This window comes from Rhinopithecus bieti, unplaced genomic scaffold (genome assembly GCF_001698545.2).
Source record: "Rhinopithecus bieti isolate Rb0 unplaced genomic scaffold, ASM169854v2 scaffold_7884, whole genome shotgun sequence".
NCBI classification, from domain to species: Eukaryota; Metazoa; Chordata; class Mammalia; order Primates; family Cercopithecidae; genus Rhinopithecus; species Rhinopithecus bieti.
Window position 1 is genome coordinate 6,448,942 of NW_016806331.1, and position 15,941 is coordinate 6,464,882.

At 53.0% G+C, this 15,941-nt stretch overlaps 1 protein-coding gene across 13 annotated transcripts in view; it reads left to right on the forward strand.

Annotated features, from left to right (window-relative positions):
- The window catches only part of GRAMD1B (GRAM domain containing 1B), a 282,810-nt gene that overhangs the window by 231,506 nt on the left and 35,363 nt on the right, over positions 1–15,941 (forward strand). For 12 of the 13 annotated variants that reach the window (XM_017875634.1, XM_017875627.1, XM_017875629.1 and 9 more), the window contains 4 exons: positions 3,217–3,237; positions 12,996–13,080; positions 13,649–13,752; positions 14,857–14,952. In XM_017875634.1, the coding sequence (XP_017731123.1) occupies positions 3,217–3,237; positions 12,996–13,080; positions 13,649–13,752; positions 14,857–14,952 (306 nt within the window). Of the gene's footprint in view, positions 1–3,216; positions 3,238–9,555; positions 10,463–12,995; positions 13,081–13,648; positions 13,753–14,856; positions 14,953–15,941 lie in introns of those variants that run through there. The other variant, XM_017875631.1, reaches the window with a different exon arrangement.

The window sequence follows — 15,941 nt, forward strand, 5'->3', positions numbered from 1 at the left end:
CCCCCCCCCCCGCCACACCCCGCACCTTAATCTTCCAGACTCCCAGAGCCTTTGCAGTGCGAGATGTTTATGGAAACCACCTCCCAGTAACCTGGGTCTGTTTCCAGGGGCCTTGCATTCCGATAAGTGCTTGCTTTTCAGACCTTCTAGGGAAAATGATAGAAATGAGCGTGTCCCCAACAGCTGTGTCTTTGTCCTGACTCCCTTCCTCCTCTTTGGCCAAATCCATTTATTATAAGCTGTCAGAGAAGCCTCCATCGCTGCTCCCTGGTTCTGTGCCTGCCTTCCCTCGGACCTGGTCCTCCAGGTAGGGGCTCTGCAGCAAACTAAAGCCAGACGACGAGGGGCGCCCCTCCTCACCCTCAGAGGCCTGCAGCTCCTCTGACTTCCCTGCACCTGTGGGTCTGGGTCCTTCCTGTCTGGCAGCGCCTTTGGGATTCATTTATGGGAATGCAGAACCACAGGCATTGAATGTGCCTCCAACAGGCTGGGCAGAGTTTAGGGACCCCTGCCCACAGTGGACAGGCTCGGGGGCTGCTTTGGACGTGGCTGGAGGGGGGACCCATTGTTCCTGTGGCCCCTCAGTGGCAGCACGTAAGAAGCCGCCTGGAGATTGCTGGTTCAGGGCAGAGCCTCAGCACAGTCCTGCTCCTTGGTATCTTTCACGTTTCTTTTCAGTTCTTTAAACATGTTCTTATCCACCCTTTACAAAAGAGCAAACATTAGATAGAAGGGGATCACAAAGCAGTTAGAGACAGGACTGGCTTCCCTGCCTGAGGCTGTGTGTGACCCTCATACTTTGTTCCACACAGATTTGGAAGGCGCAAGCGCCAATGTGCCAGCCCATGCAAAGGGGCCATCTACTTCTGTCTAGCTGGGGCAGGAGGGAGCCCCGTGCAGGAGGAGCCACAGGCATCTGGGGTCCCCCCGTCAGCCCATGTTCCTGTTTGCCCCCTTTCCTGCTAGTGTCTTATACGAAGGTCACGGCATTGATACGAGGAGCTGGGAACTTGGGAGATGGTTTCTCCGTTGTGAAGCAGATCTCATGACCTGGGTTGCAGTTGAGGAGACTGTGGGGCCGCTGGGGCCGGCACAAGGAGACTGTGGGGCCGCTGGGGCCGGCCACTCCCAGAGCGCATCTTCCCACTGCTGGGAGGTGTCTTTTGTAATGAACATCCGCACAGCTTCCTGCCCTGTGGGCTCCGAATCAGGGCTTCTGTGTGAGGACTCAGGAAGTGAGCCATCCCTGGGCGCAGACCCCAGACGCCGCCTGCTTGCCCTATCTACCTCCTCCAGAAGTGGGTAGCCTTGGCTGCAATGCCTAGAGGCGAGTTTTCAGGTTGTGGACTCCCATGTGGCCGCACCTTTCTCAGGAAAAAATGGTTTTTAATATTTGGATTTGGGCCCTTTACCTGCTGAGACCTCTGAATTGGAGGTGGGGATGAAGCTATGATGGGAGGGTGTGGCCTTTGGATGGACCGTGGTGACAGGCTTTGTTGGGAAGTGACCCTGGAGAGCACCTTGCAGAGGGGGACTTGCCATTGGCCTCTGGTCACATCCTGGCCATCGAGGGCATGTGTGAGGGCAAAGCTGCTGGGAAGCAGCCCCACCCACGTGAGGCCCCTCAGCCCCCTCCAGCTCCTCTGCGGACTGGTTTCACTGTGCGGGGTGAAGGTGGACCATCTTTACAGAGTTCTGGTGGAATGGGGGAGATAGATCACATGACCAGCGGTCATCACCGTGGGCACACACCCACCCTTGGGTACGTAGTCGCTTCCTCCCCTCTAGACACAGCAGACATTCGAGGACCATGGCTACTCTTGTCTGCCCTTCTGGGTCAGGATGCTTTAACACCACGTGGAGGGGATCCAGACCTCTGCGTAGAGCTAAGGTATTCCACCCAGTGATCCCTAAAACTGAAAATAATCTGAGCTCCACCAAGGGATGGAGCTTAGGCCTGTGTGTGTGCATGCACGTGTGTGTGCGTGTGTATGTGTGTGTGAACGTATGTCTGTGTATATGTGTGTCTCTGTATGTGCGTGTCTCTGTGTGTATGTGCGTGCCTGTGTGTATATGTGTGTGGTGTGTGTGCAAGTGCACATGTATATGTGCATGTCTGCATGTATGTGTGGTATGTGTGTGTGTGTTTGTGTATATGTGTGTACGTGTATTTGTGCGTGTGTGTGGTGTGTATGTGTGCATGCATGTCTGTGAATGTGTACGTGCGTGCGTGTGTGTGCATGTGTGCCTGTGTGTGTAGTGTGTATGTGTGTATGTGTGCGTGTGTGTGAATATGTGTGGTGTGTACATGTGCATGTGTGTATGTGTTTGTGTATATGTACGTGTGTGTATTTGTGCGTGTGTGTGTGTATGCGTATGAGTATGTATGTGTATATGTGCACATGAGCTTGCCTATCTGCGTGTCCATCTATCTTTCAAGTGGGATGTACATGAAGGACTACTGGCCATAGGGCTTGAAGACAGACAAGGCATGATCTTAGCTAGCCCTCCTGTTCCCGTGAGACACATTCAGGTCCCCTTTTTCCTGGGTCTGGGAATGGAGAACACCTAAGTTCTGGAGCTGGGGTGGGATCTGTTTTGCTTGTTCGGAATTATGGCACCACTGGGTTGGAATGGACCCTTCAACCTCCTGCCCCATGCAGAACCCCCAAGCACTCCCTGACCATCACAGTTTAGGTACAGCCCATTTTTTGGCACAGGAGGGATTTGCTCACCCGCCTGCTGAGAGTGCAGTTGGAGGGAGTTTTAGGCAGTCCCCTTTCTACCTCGAAAGTGTCCCACCCTGCCTTTTACAGGGAGCTGTCTTAGAGCAGAAGGCTGGGTTGGCCGCCATCACATTTTGCTTCTGGTCAGGGCCCATTTGGGGACTGGGTCTTGAATGCCCACTTGCACCCCTCACCCCATCAGAACCTTGCGATGGGGCTCCAGCTCCCTTCTGGTTGAGCTCTAGCTGGTGCTGCCGCTGCCTGCCACCCCGCCCGCGGTGGGCTTCCATCATGGACTGCTCCCGGGCCTCCTTTCTGGAACTGCCTTGAGAAAGGAGGACCCTTCCTGAGCAACCACATGGGAAGCATTCAGCTGCATTTGGACCCCTCTTCCCTGCCCACCCTCCGCTGTCTGTGTACCCTTCTCCCGGCCCTTCCCCCCATCTCTTCCCTGACTAATTCTACCTTCTCTTTCATTTTCTCTTTTCAGAAAAGCCAGAGTTGGTATAATGTAAGTATTCCTGTTTCCCTTCTTGTTGGGNGTGTGGGGTGAGATTGGGGAGAGGGTTGGAGGTTGGGGGGGGAAGGAGTGTGAGGTGCGATTGGGCTTTCCTGTGGGCTTCTTTCCTTAGCAGCCCCTTTACTCCTAAACCAGCTGCAGCGGTTATTCTCTGCAGCAGGACAAGGCAGCCTTGAAGAGGGAGGATTGCATTCAGGGGACCGAGGAGGCGTGGCCAGCTGAGGCTCTTAGATAAGGGTCTATCAAGCCTGAAGGAGGAGACCAGTCAGGGAGGGAGTGGCCATTCCAGAGCCGGACAGAATTCTGGTGCTGGGGAAGCCTGGGGGCCTGAACTTCATTTTCTTCCCTTAACATTTCGGGGCAAATCTAGCCGGAAAACTTTCCCCCATTGATAGAAGAGTCAACCCATGTGATGGGCTTTGACCCCTGTCCCAAGGACCCCTTCAACAGCTGCAAAACATGCCCTTCCTACAGGACCTCCTGGTGCTTGGGGCCGTGGTGAAGGTGTGGCGTGGGCCCACTGTCTAGGTCATCCTGGGGGCGCCCTGTGCAGCTGCTGCATACCTAGAAACTGTTGTGGAGTAAGCAGGCCTGGCGGAGGCCACAGCCTCTCAGTCACACAAACTGGGTGGTGGGATTTGGACGTTTTCCCCTGCAGAGCAGCTGTCTGAGCTCTCGGCTGGCCCCCGCCGTGTGTTCTGCCCTTTGGGGACTTCACAGTGGAGGGGCTGACCTCAGATGACCCTCTGAGCCTGCCCTCCTCACACCTAACTCTGATGAATCCTGGGAAAGCCATCTTTGCCCCCTCCCTGGACACACCAGGTTCTGCTCCAGCAGGAGATGTGGGCATGGAGTAGCTGTGGCTGTGAAGGACAGAGTTGAGGAGGGCACTCTGGCCAGGGGATGGGCTGGAGGGGAGAGGCATGGGTTTAATGTAGGGACAGGGTTGCAGATCAATTGTGTGGGCTGGTGTGTTTTCCTACTTGGCGCTGGGCGTTTCTTCAAAGTCAGGCATGTGCTCACGAGTCCTGTGGCTGCCAACATCCTGCTGCCCAGTGACCAGCTCTTCCTGGGTGCTGTTGATCTGCAAGCCTTGGCCACCACCTGCCCAGCACCACAAACAAGGCAGAATTTGGTGGGCTGTGCTGAGTTGTGGAGAGGAGTTACGGGCTGAGGTATCTTGGGGTGGGAGAGAAGCCAGACTCTACTTCTATCTCTGAGCCAGCCCATTACCTTCTAGGAGGTTTCCTGGCCTGTGGCCTCAGTAGAGGGGAGGGGGGTGAGTGCTGAGCTTCCTGGGAGCGACCCGCAGCCCAGCTGTCATGGGGACCCCAGCATCCTTCACTCAACTCCCCCTGGCACCTTTTTGAGCAGCATTGCACAAATTCAGGCTCCCGTAGGGGAACAGGACCCACGTGGCTGCAGGCCTGTTAGACAGTTCAGACATCCCCGTTTGGACAGGCCAGCCCCTGTCCGTGTTGCTAATCTCTTTCTTCTTCTCATCTGTCATTGCTCTTTTTATTGCTGATTAGCTCAGCCTTTTGTTTCGTCTCAGCCTATGCTTCCTTGGCTTCTTCTCAGCCCTTTGCTCTCTGACTCTACCCCTTTCCTTTCTTTTAATCTCCCACCATTTGCTTGTTTCTCTGATTTCCACTCTCCCAGGTAGGTTTCCCTCTCTGTCTGATTCCAACAGGCTTTACTTTCTCCCCTTCTCTCCGCCATCCTTTCCCCCTGATTCCTTCTCCCTTAGCCTCCGCCTGAGTACTCTGCATAGCAATGGGGTAGAAGCAGATGCTGTCTCCTGGCTGGAGGATGGGGTGGGCCAGAAGTCAGGGGTTCAGATGACACATACGAGAGCCAGCGGAGGAGCTGGGCATGACGGAGACTTGCTTTTCTGATGGTGCCACCTGCGCCAGGGGTGTACAGAAGCGGTTGGACCTCAGCGACTCTTTGAATCATCCCTTGGGATGTTCTCTTTTCCCGGCCTTGTCCTTCCTCTTCCTTTATTAATTCTCACTTGTCTCCTTTCACCCTCCACCCTCTCATCCCAAGTGCATTACAAAAACATCCCTGACTCTCCACTTAGCTCAGATCATTCATTCTCAGAGGCCAAGCACCCAAGGGGCTCTTTGCTGAGGAGTGTGTGGGGCTGTCCTCTCCTGGAGTCGTGCGGCCCCCCTGGGAGTCTGCCCTCAGGTAACAGGGCACCCCTGCTCCTTCAGTGTGCAGTGCTCATGTCCGTGCTCTCGTGTGCAGATGCCTCCTCAGGAGCTGCAGCTGAACAAGCTCCTCTCCCCAGCACCCCTCCACAGCTGTCATCTGCGCCTCTTCAGGAGGCCCTTGCCCTGCCCCTGCTGCGTTGACTTGGTTTCCTGTGTTCCTTTAGGGAGCTTTTCTGTGTTCCTTTAGGGAGCTCCGTCTTCCTGCCCTGCCTCTGCTGGGCTGCTTGGCATCTGCCCTTCAGGCAGGATCCCTCTCCCCTTCTCAGCTTTGCTGGCTGGCCCTCTATAACCTCTCTCTGGATCCTAGGGTCAGCGCTCCAGCCATTCTGATATCTGAGGCTCATTCATCACACTGGAAGTCCTTCAGATAGGTAAAGGCATTGTAATGCCCAGCCCTGGGGATGTTTAGGAAACCCCTGGCTGGAATCAGAGCAGTGAGGGCCAGTGCCCTGCAGAATCGCTGATGGTGGCAAGAGCATTCAGGCCCACTGGAGCAGCCTGGGTTTGGTAGGAAAGGAAGCCCAGCCACCACCCAGCCCATGCCCCAGCCTCCCCCTTCACCTGCTGCCTCTCTGCAGAAGACAAAAGCATTTCCTTTTACATGGCTAGCCAGAGAGGAGCCATTGCCATGATGACAAACATGCTTGGTCCAAAGAGTGAGTCATGCGGAGGCAAGTGGCTGGACCCCAGGGACACGGGGAGAGGCTGTGGCAGGAGAGTGTCAGGTCCAGAGTGGGGTTTGAAGGCTGTGCCATCTACAGGTACCCTGAGTCCTCCCAGGCCTGATTATATGTACTCCTCCAGTGCTCCAGTCTACCACCCCAGTCTTAATCAGGGCCCTCCAATCAAGGGAGCTGTCCCAGTAGACATGAGATGGAGGGAAAAGCAGAAATAGGATTTTGCCTTCAGCAGGGAGCCAAGGGCAGAGTTGAGGGGCAACCTGGCTAGGGCCGTTGGGGCAGGAGGGGTGAAATTTACTCCCCCTCAGCCCCCAAGGGGGCATAAGGTCACAGGGGCTTCTTTCCTTGGGCTCCTGGTGCATTCCTGCGGGCAGTCTTCTCTATGGCAGCCCAGGAAGGAGCATTTCTGAGATCAGAGCACAGGAGCCCAAACCCTGGCAGCTGCCTGAGACTTAGCACCCTGCTTACCTGAAGCACCTGCAGTTAGGGCTGCAGCTTTGTGGAGGAGAGGGAGGGATGGTGCCAAGCCTGGGGAGTGGCTGGCGTAAGTGAGAGAGCAAAAGAACAGAGGTTTATAGGAATGGAATTCAGGGTGTTGGGGGTGGGCAGTGGAGAGGGTAGGAGACCTGTCTGGCACCTGGCCTTGCCCCAGGACTGACGATGCTCCTCCACCTCTGTCTGTCTCCCCTCTGTATTTACTCCCAACTTGAAGGGTCTTCCTGGCTCCCATCCTGCGTTTTTCAGATGAGCCCCCAGCCCAGCCCCACCCCTTCTCTACCCTTCTGCATAGCCCCCATGCCTGCCTCAGTCTCCCTTTCCCTCCTTTGCTCGGTTACCTCCTCGTCTCCAATCCCACATCTGGCTTCTGCCTATCCGGATTTGGCTGCAAGGTCAGAGTTTCCTGTGTGGATCTTAACTGGTTTCTTCCTAGGTGAGATCAATGCTCCACCGAAATCCATCTGTTTTCTCCTGGGCTCCTCCACTCCCTCCTTCTCGCCGTCCCTGGGAAGAGGGTACCACTTGGTCCCAGCTCCTGATGTTTGCCGTAGAGTTAATGTTTAGCCCAGGGTCAATTCCTTCTCTGCTGACTCTCACCCAGCCCTGCCCAGCCCTTGGTGTGGGTGTGGGGGAGACAAAGCCTTCTGCGAACGGGGCTCATCTCCCGGGGCTTTATCTCACAGGGCGCATCGTGTCTCTATCTCACCCCTTACAGCCCAGGCAGCCACTTGGCCTGTAGCAATTCTCATATGTTTTCGGGTAGTTACTGTAAGGATCCAGAGTCTCTTGGAGCTACCTACAGCTTACATACTGGGGTCTGGTGTCATCCCAAGGGAGGCATTCTGGTCACCTTGGAAAATGGACTTGCTACGTTTGCCTGCCACACTGCTCAGGATAGGGCTGACATGCAGGGCGAAGAGAAGCTCACACGTGTGCTGGAGAGAGTGTTGGCAGCGACCAGGCACTGACATGCCAAACCTATGGAACCAGGGATCTTTGTGTGTACATGTAAGATGCAGTGTCAACAGGCATCCTTTGAGAGGTAGATAAGGAATGCATTCACTTGGTAAATACTTTCTTAGCACCTGATACAGTATCCCTTATCCAAAATTTTTGGGATCAGATGTGTTTTGGATTTCTGATTTTTTTTTTTTTTTGATTTTGGAATATTTACATATATATATACACACACATATACACACACATATATATCTCAAATGAGATATCTTGGGACCCAAGTCTAAACACCAGACTTATTTCCTATATCACTTATACATATAGCCTGAGGATAATTTTATATAATATTTTAAATAATTTTATGCACCAAGAAAAGTGCTGACTATGTTTTGACCGGGATGTGTCACCTGAGCAGCCTGTCACGTGAGGTCAGGTGTGGAGTCTTCTGCTTGTGGCATCATGTTGAGGCTCAAAAGGTTTCACGTTTTCGGATTAGAGATGCTCAACCTGTATCTGCAACACTTCGCGGCAAGTGCAGGAGAAGATATGAACCTGTTTGAGGCATAGATCCTTCCCGGAGAAGGCGTCCTTCTGTTAGAGTGAGACATGCTACACCACGAATGGAGAGCCGCATCTGCATCCACGGGGTGTCCCTCTAGAGAGGATTGTAGGAGTTTGTTAGGGGAGGGTTTGCGGGAGGAGTCAGACTCTTCTACTTTCTCCAACACTGTTTACCTGGGAGAATCCAGGTTCCTCTGAATTAGCATCTTTGGAATCTACTTTTTTTTTTCTTTTGAGAGTCTCTCTCTGCTGCCCAGACTGGAGTGCAGTGGTGCGATCTCGGCTCACTGCAACCTCCACCTCCGAGGTTCGAGCGGTTATCCTGCCTCAGCCTCCTGAGTAGCTGGGATTACAGTCACCTGCCACCATGTATGGCTAATTTATATATATATATATATTTGTAGTGGAGACGGAGTTTCACCATGTTGGCCACGCTGGTCTCACACTCCTGACCTCAAGTGATCGGCCCACATTGGCCTCCCAAAGTGCTGGGATTACAGGCGTGAGCCATCGTGCCCAGCCTGGAATCTACACTTTTAAATGTGTTCACTGGGCCATTTTTAAGTAAAGTTTGGGGGCTGCTTTATTAAATTACCAAGACTCCTAAGACAAAAGTACCATTCCTCATCCTGTGCAGGCCAAGACCCTTCTGGCAAGGTGGTCGAGCTGGGAAGGGTGAGGGGGCGGCCCCATTTGTTTTAAGGGTCTGACTTTTCCTGGGAATCCACATCTTCCCAGCCCCACTGCTGTCTCATCCCTGTCCCTAGCTTCTTGGTCTGGGGCCTTTCTTGCCCCGTTGGCCTGGCTTTCATTTCCCTGGATTTTGCTGCTTTGAAGACCAAAATCTGTGCTTTTGGTATTGCTACTTTGCCCTTAAGATCTGACAATGTTTTTGGGCTTGATCCCCCTCTTGCTAATGCTGGAGGTTGTACAGGGTCCATGGGAAGGAAGAAGGTGCCTCAGACAGATCCTGAAGCTGTTGATCTCAGCTTCTCCGCCACCAGCGTGTCTGAAACTGGGTCAGCAAAATCCCCAGGCTGCTACTGCTGCTATGGGGAAGTTGGTGGATGGATGGGTTGGTGAGGTGTAAGAGTGTCTCCAGGAAGTCCCTGGCGACTTGAGTCTCACATTTCAGATTTCATACTAACAGCAGTGCCCCGCTGCCTCCCCTCCCTACTCCACGCCTCCATGTGGAGCCCTGGCCAGCAACTTCCCATTGCAGGAAACATCTGCTGGGGAGGCCAGGCTCAGCTGGGGGTTACTGGAGGACGTTGGCCGGGACCATCACCCAGATCCTGTAACTTGAAGCATGTATAGGGCCCTGCTCTGCCCGCCCACCCGTTCTGCCCCCCTCCTTCCCTCCCTCTCTGCCACGGGTGACTCTAACAAAGAAGCTGTTTGCTGGTCAGGCGAGCAGAGCAGGGGCTGAGGAAGGGAGTGTGTGTTGGGCTGGAGGTGAGAGCAGGCCCTGTTGCTGCAGCCAGTGGTGGCTGCTCTGCCTGGGTGAGGGCTGTGAGTCATAGCCCAGTGCCCGCCCAGGGTAGAGGTTGATTAAACGTGCCACTCTATGGGACAGACCAGGATTGGGGAGCTGGGCATTCGGTTCCTTTACTGGAGTTTCAGACCAACTATGAGTCACTCTGCTGCGTGTGAATGATTGGTGGGGCTAGACCCTGGACCCGGCTGTGGATCATCGCTGTCCTGCAGAGTCTGCTTGTCTACCCGGGGCCTGCCTTCCAGACCTCCAGCTGGCCCTGGGCACCTGCTGTGCCATCTGCATCCTCTGGACCCTTGGGGTGACTGTCTGCACTGACCAGGGGGAGGTGCATGACCACACCACCTCTGGGCTACTCTCCGCCCGTGGACCAGCCAAGAAGGACAAAGCAGAGCCTGCCATGGGAGACTGGCCAGCCAGCTTGCCCTGAGAACCGCACCGACCACCTCCTCTCACTTGTGAAGCTTCATGCTGGACACGTAGTTCTAGGAGCCGAAGGACACTTGTCAGAGTCACACAGGCCCTCTGCCGAGAAACCAGAGGCCGCCCATCCACAGTCAAGCCAGGGGAGACCAACTCTTTTCATCGTGTGGGGACAGTCAGGAGTCAGTGCTGAGGGAGCCAGGCGTCACTGGGAAGGGCAGCCGTGCTGGGCAATGGAATCGCTGACGGAGTCGGGGGTCCTCTGGAGTCTCCTGCTGGAGCAGGAGAGCCAGCTGCTGCAGTGGTACCTGAAGCAGCTTGGCCATGCACCTGCTGCCACTGAACACCATTGCTGGCACGGATCTGAGGAAATCCCAGCCGTGAGTGTGTGACCCAGTTTCTCTGAGTCTCTGTGGTAGTTCTGCACCCTTGTCATGCCACTTGGCTCTCCTACCCGAAGGCCCCAGATTTGACAATCTTGGAACCAGAATTATTTGACCATTTTAAATTGAACTAGGTGAGCCAGGTCCCACCTTTGGGGTTGCAGGAGGGAGAGGGCTGGGGTCTCTGGCTTCAAGAGGCTGCATGGTGGCAGGCCCAGCATGCCCACCTGATGTGCCTGCCATCCGCACAACAGCCCTGTGGAATAGACATGTGTTGGTTGGATGAAGGAGTCTCCAGACTGGCTGACTTAGCAGGCCAGGGCTGGATTCACCCGCCCCTCTCCCTGCTGCTGCTACAGCTTTGTTTTAAGGAAAGTAGGGGCCCCCTAAATTTGCCTGTGGGTTGGAGACTGTGGTCAAATGCCCTGTACCTCCACTTCTGTGGATACCTGAGCTGTCACTGGATATGCGAGAATCAAGGGGGAGAAGGCACTAGGACAGAAAATTAGAAAGAGGAAGACTTGGGGCTTCAAGGGGTTGGAGGTCTGACATCCAGTTTCACCTGAAGTGTGTTTGGGGTCTCCTGGTCGGCTGCTCCTCAGGCTGACACTGGAACTTTGTAAATATGAAGACCCAGTAGAGGGCTTGGAAGGCTAGTGGGGGCCCCAAAGCAGGTGAACATCTCATTCTCAAGGGAGTGCGCTCTTTTGGGGAAGCCCTTCTGCTTCCTCTTGGCAGGAGGACCAGGAGCAGGTACCCTTCAGAGGCAGCACAGAGCGGGGGCTCAGACAGCACTGAGTCAGACTGCCTCACTCGTATTCCACTCCCAAGTTGCTTAACTTCACTGTTTCTCAATTTCCTCAAGTGCAAAATGGGAGAATAAAAATAATCTGGGGTCTGATGCAATGACCCACGCACAGGGCTTATGGCTGTGCTTGGCACGTGATAATAACTCCGTGTGAGCCTCACAGCAGCACGAGAAGGTCACTTAGGCATAATGAGAACTCACTGGCGATCAGGTGGTCAAGCTGGGGTTTTCAGTGTGTGGACTCTGTTCTAAGAGGCAAGGGGGCCATCTAGATTCCATATCTCAGTACCAGTTTGAAACTAATCCATGGGCCAGAGGAATGTTGTTTTCTAAGGTTTTGTTTTGTTTTGTAGCCATAGGCTACACCCTAGGCTGAGGGTCAGCAGCACTGTCTCTGGGTAGGTGGTCAGTGCATCATAGATGGAGTGCGGGTGTCTCCCTGTAGCCGTGCGTGGCTCGTCCCAGGTTGTGCACTTGCTTTCGTCTGTCATCCCTGGTGCTCCTCCTCTATGGGCACATATTTTCTTTTTAGTTTCTTTTTTATTCTTTATTTTTTAAATGTAAGATTGTAAGCCCTCAGGTCGGGTGCGGTGGCTCACTCCTGTAATCCCAGCACTTTGGGAGGCTGAGGTGGGTGGATCACTTGAGGTCAGGAGTTTGAGACCAGCCTGGCCAATATGTTGAAACCCTGTCTCTAGTAAAAATATAAAAATTAGCCAGATGAGGTGGCACATAACTGTAGTCCCAGCTACTTAGGAGACTGAGGCAGGAGAATTGCTTGAACCCGGGAGGCAGAGGTTGCGGCGAGCCAAGATCACACCACTGCACTCCAGCCTGGGTGACAGAGCGAGACTCTGTCTAAACAAACCAATAAACAAACAAGATTGTAAACCCTCAAAGGGCAGGATTTCGGTGTATTCAGCTGGCTCATGGGATTTCCAAGGAGGATTTGCTAAGGCAGTTTCTGGGTATGAGCCTCTCCGAGGCAGCCGTGTTGCCGGGAGGGAGGTGAGCACAGAACCGGGGGTCATGAGATCTGACACTGACCAGCTGAGGAGCTGGGGCAGGGGGCTTCTCTCTGGCCCTGGTCTCTTCCTCGATGCTGTAAGGATTGGATTAGATAATGTAAGGATGGAGAGGGGAATTGGATGCCTCTCCTGTGCCAGTTGTGTTTTTTAGTTCTCTACCTGTGTGCTTATTGCAGTACTGGTTTTATGTTTTATGTGATTTCTTAGAAAATCATGTCTTTTCCACACAGCCAAGTGCTCACTCTGGTAGTCATGACAACACCTTCTTCTGAGAGGTGCTCTGGGCAACATCATGGGGCACTGGGCAGCCTTCTTGGGTCCCTGCTTCACTGTCAAGGTGGTGTTGGCAGAAGGCAGAACAGCAGTAGCTGGCATGGTGGATCCCAGGAAGCACCCTGGAGGTGTCCCTCCTTCCTTTCTCTTATCGGGGTATAATGAGAGCCCCCCCTTGCTGTATCTGACAGTTTCTCATTGGTGGAGGCCCTGGCTGCAAAGTGTTTCCCAGCACCAGATTCTCCCCACTGTGTTTCTCCGCACCGAGCCCCGTTCCTCAGCCTGGCCTCCTAGGGTCTGTAGGAGGGCAGAGCCTCATCTTTGCTTTTTAAACACACAAGCAAGTGCTCCTCCTCTTGCCCTTCCTTGCTAACCCCACAGAACCGGGGTGCGTCTGCTAACCTTGGCCATTGTCACGCAGGTGTTAAGCCCCACCTACAAGCAGAGAAATGAAGACTTCAGAAAGCTCTTTAAGCAGCTTCCAGACACGGAGCGCCTCATTGTTGGTGAGTTGGGTGACCTGGGAGGGGATGGAGAGGAAGTCTGGGGAGCCCCCGGCATAGCACTCAGGGTGCTTCTGTCTAGAGCCCTCAAGCCAACCCAAGTAAGCAAGGGAACAGGGAGAGAGGCTGTCCAGAGCCCTGGACCCAGCTGTCAGGGCTCCAGGCTGAGTACCAGGCTTGTGGCAGCCTCGAGAGCCCAACCTGGAGTGAGTCACTGGCACTTTTATCTCTGCAGGTGGCCCGGTGGCAGAAGGGGTTAGCATAGTTGTGGATGGGGGAGGGAAGTTAGTTGAATTTTGTTGGTCTTTCCCACCTCTAGCTTCCTTGGCCCACTTTGCCATCACATTTATTTATCTGCCTCTAGGCAGTTGCACGTCACGCCACCTTTACGCTCCTTGTCATGAGATGGTAGGGACTTCCTTGGCTGCTAGTTCAAGTGCCTGGCACCCCTTGTCCATGTTGGGCGCTGGGCTCCCCCAGTGCTCGTGGGAGGGATGACATGCCTACTCTGCAGTGGTTTGCTGAAAATGCTTCCTGCCTCTGAGCTCCCCTATCTCCGCTCCTACCACAGATTACTCATGTGCACTCCAAAGAGACATTCTCCTTCAGGGCCGACTCTACCTCTCTGAAAATTGGATCTGCTTCTACAGCAACATCTTCCGCTGGGAAACTCTGGTAAAGACCTGGGCATGCTCCCCTGAGCTGTCTCCTTAGCTGTGGCTGAGCAAGCTGCCCTCCCTTTCTTCCTTTTGCTGACTTCATGCTCTTCCCAAGCCTTTGCGTAATTAACAAAAGCATGCCTGAGTCTTGAAAGATACTCAATTCTAAGTCCCAATAATAAGGTCTCCTCTGCCATGTTTCCCCTTCCTCTCTCCCCTTTGGGTGTGGAAGAGAGGACTGGGAGCATTTGCTTTTGTCAAATGCAGGCAAATATTTGGCATGAGTGACTGAAGGAGGAGGCATAGTCAAGTAGAAAGGGCTTTGACCTTGGGACTCTGAAGAACCGGCTTGCACAATTTCTGGGTTCTGCAACTAATTAGCAGCGTGATTTTAGGCTAGTCCTTTCTTTGCCTCTGTTTCCTCATTCCATACACTAAGGAAGAGAAAGATTAACTAGATGTTTTTTCGTTTGTTTTTTTTAGACAGAGTTTCACTCTTGTTGCCCAGGCTGGAGTGCAATGGCAGGATCTTGGCTCCCCGCAACCTCCATCCCCCAGCCCCTGAGTTCAAGCAATTCTCTTGCCTCAGCCTCCTGAGTAGCTGGGATTACAGGCATGCGCCACTACACCCAGCTAATTTTGTATTTTTTAAGTAGAGACGGGGTTTCTCCATGTTGGTCAGGCTGGTCTTGAACTCCTGACCTCAGGTGATCCACCTGCCTCAGCCTCCCAAAGTGCTGGGTGTACAGATATGAGCCGCCACGCCTGACCTAACTAGGTGATTTTTATGGTCCCACCCTGCACCAGTATTCTGTGTTTCTGTAAGTGGCAAATAATGGCAGGACCTCTGCACATTTAGCAGACTATGTGGAAATTAGAAAGCTCCTTGCCCAAGAATCAAGATACTCATGGCTGTAGACAAGGCTCAGTCCCCACTTTGCTGTTTGCCCACTGTGAAATAAAGGGGTAAACCAGATGATCACCAGTGTGGCCTTTTTCAGGGTTATAAATATGTGATCTGATTGTCCCTGTCTACACTAGCTCCCCCTGAACACCATTTACCTGACCTACTAATGCCCCCCTTTGCTTGTTACCCATTCTCTGTCCTCTTGGATGCCAGCTGACAGTCCGTTTGAAAGACATCTGTTCCATGACTAAAGAAAAAACAGCTCGCCTCATTCCCAATGCCATCCAAGTTTGCACTGATTCAGAAAAGGTAAGTGGAGTCTTACTCTGGCCTTTCTAATCCTCCCTTACACCCCCTACTCTTGTATTTCTGCCCTTTCTTGAATTGCATGAATATGGAGGCCAATAGGATAGGGATGAGAGGCGCTAAGGGTGGTGCAGATTCCAGGAACCACCTCCTGGATGGACAGGCTGGGCGAGGCTGAGGAGGGGGAGGATGGAGTGGCCAGACATTGGACCTGGAGCCAGAATACCTGAATTTGAGTCCCTCGACTGTTAACGTGTTGTGTAGTATGTTTGAGCCTAAGTTTTTTCACCTGCAAAATGGAGCCAGCAATACCTATTTAACACAGTCTTGAAATGATATCACATATCTGAAAACACTAAATTGTAAAGCAGTATGCAAATGTTAAGTAGTCGTCATTATGTATGAGCTAGCTGATTGTCTTTCGAGAGGATGGGGCGTCAGATAGAAAATGGATTGTCCTTATCAGTATGGGGAGGATATGTCAGCTAAAATTCAGGACAGAGCAAACTTTTCACTAGAGCCTGAAGATGAAGGGGTCCAAGGCTAGGGGTAGACTGGGTTTCTGCTGAAGGCCGAGTTTACAGTTTGGACTCAGGCAGTTTGGTGGCAAGAGTCAGGAGACTGTGGGGTCAGATAGTGTTTGGTTTGACCTATATTTATTTGTTTGTTTGTTTGTTTGTTTGTTTATTATAGTTTAAGTTGTAGGGTACATGTGCATAATGTGCAGGTTTGTTACATATGTATACTTGTGCCATGTTGGTGTGCTGCACCCATCAACTCGTCAGCACCCATCAATTCGTCATTTATATCATGTATAACTCCCAATGCAATCCCTCCCCCCTCCCCCCTCCCCATGATAGGCCCCAGTGTGTGATGTTCCCCTTCCCGAGTCCAAGTGATCTCATTGTTCAGTTCCCACCTATGAGTGAGAACATGCGGTGTTTGGTTTTCTGTTCTTGTGATAGTTTGCTAAGAATGATGGTTTCCAGCTG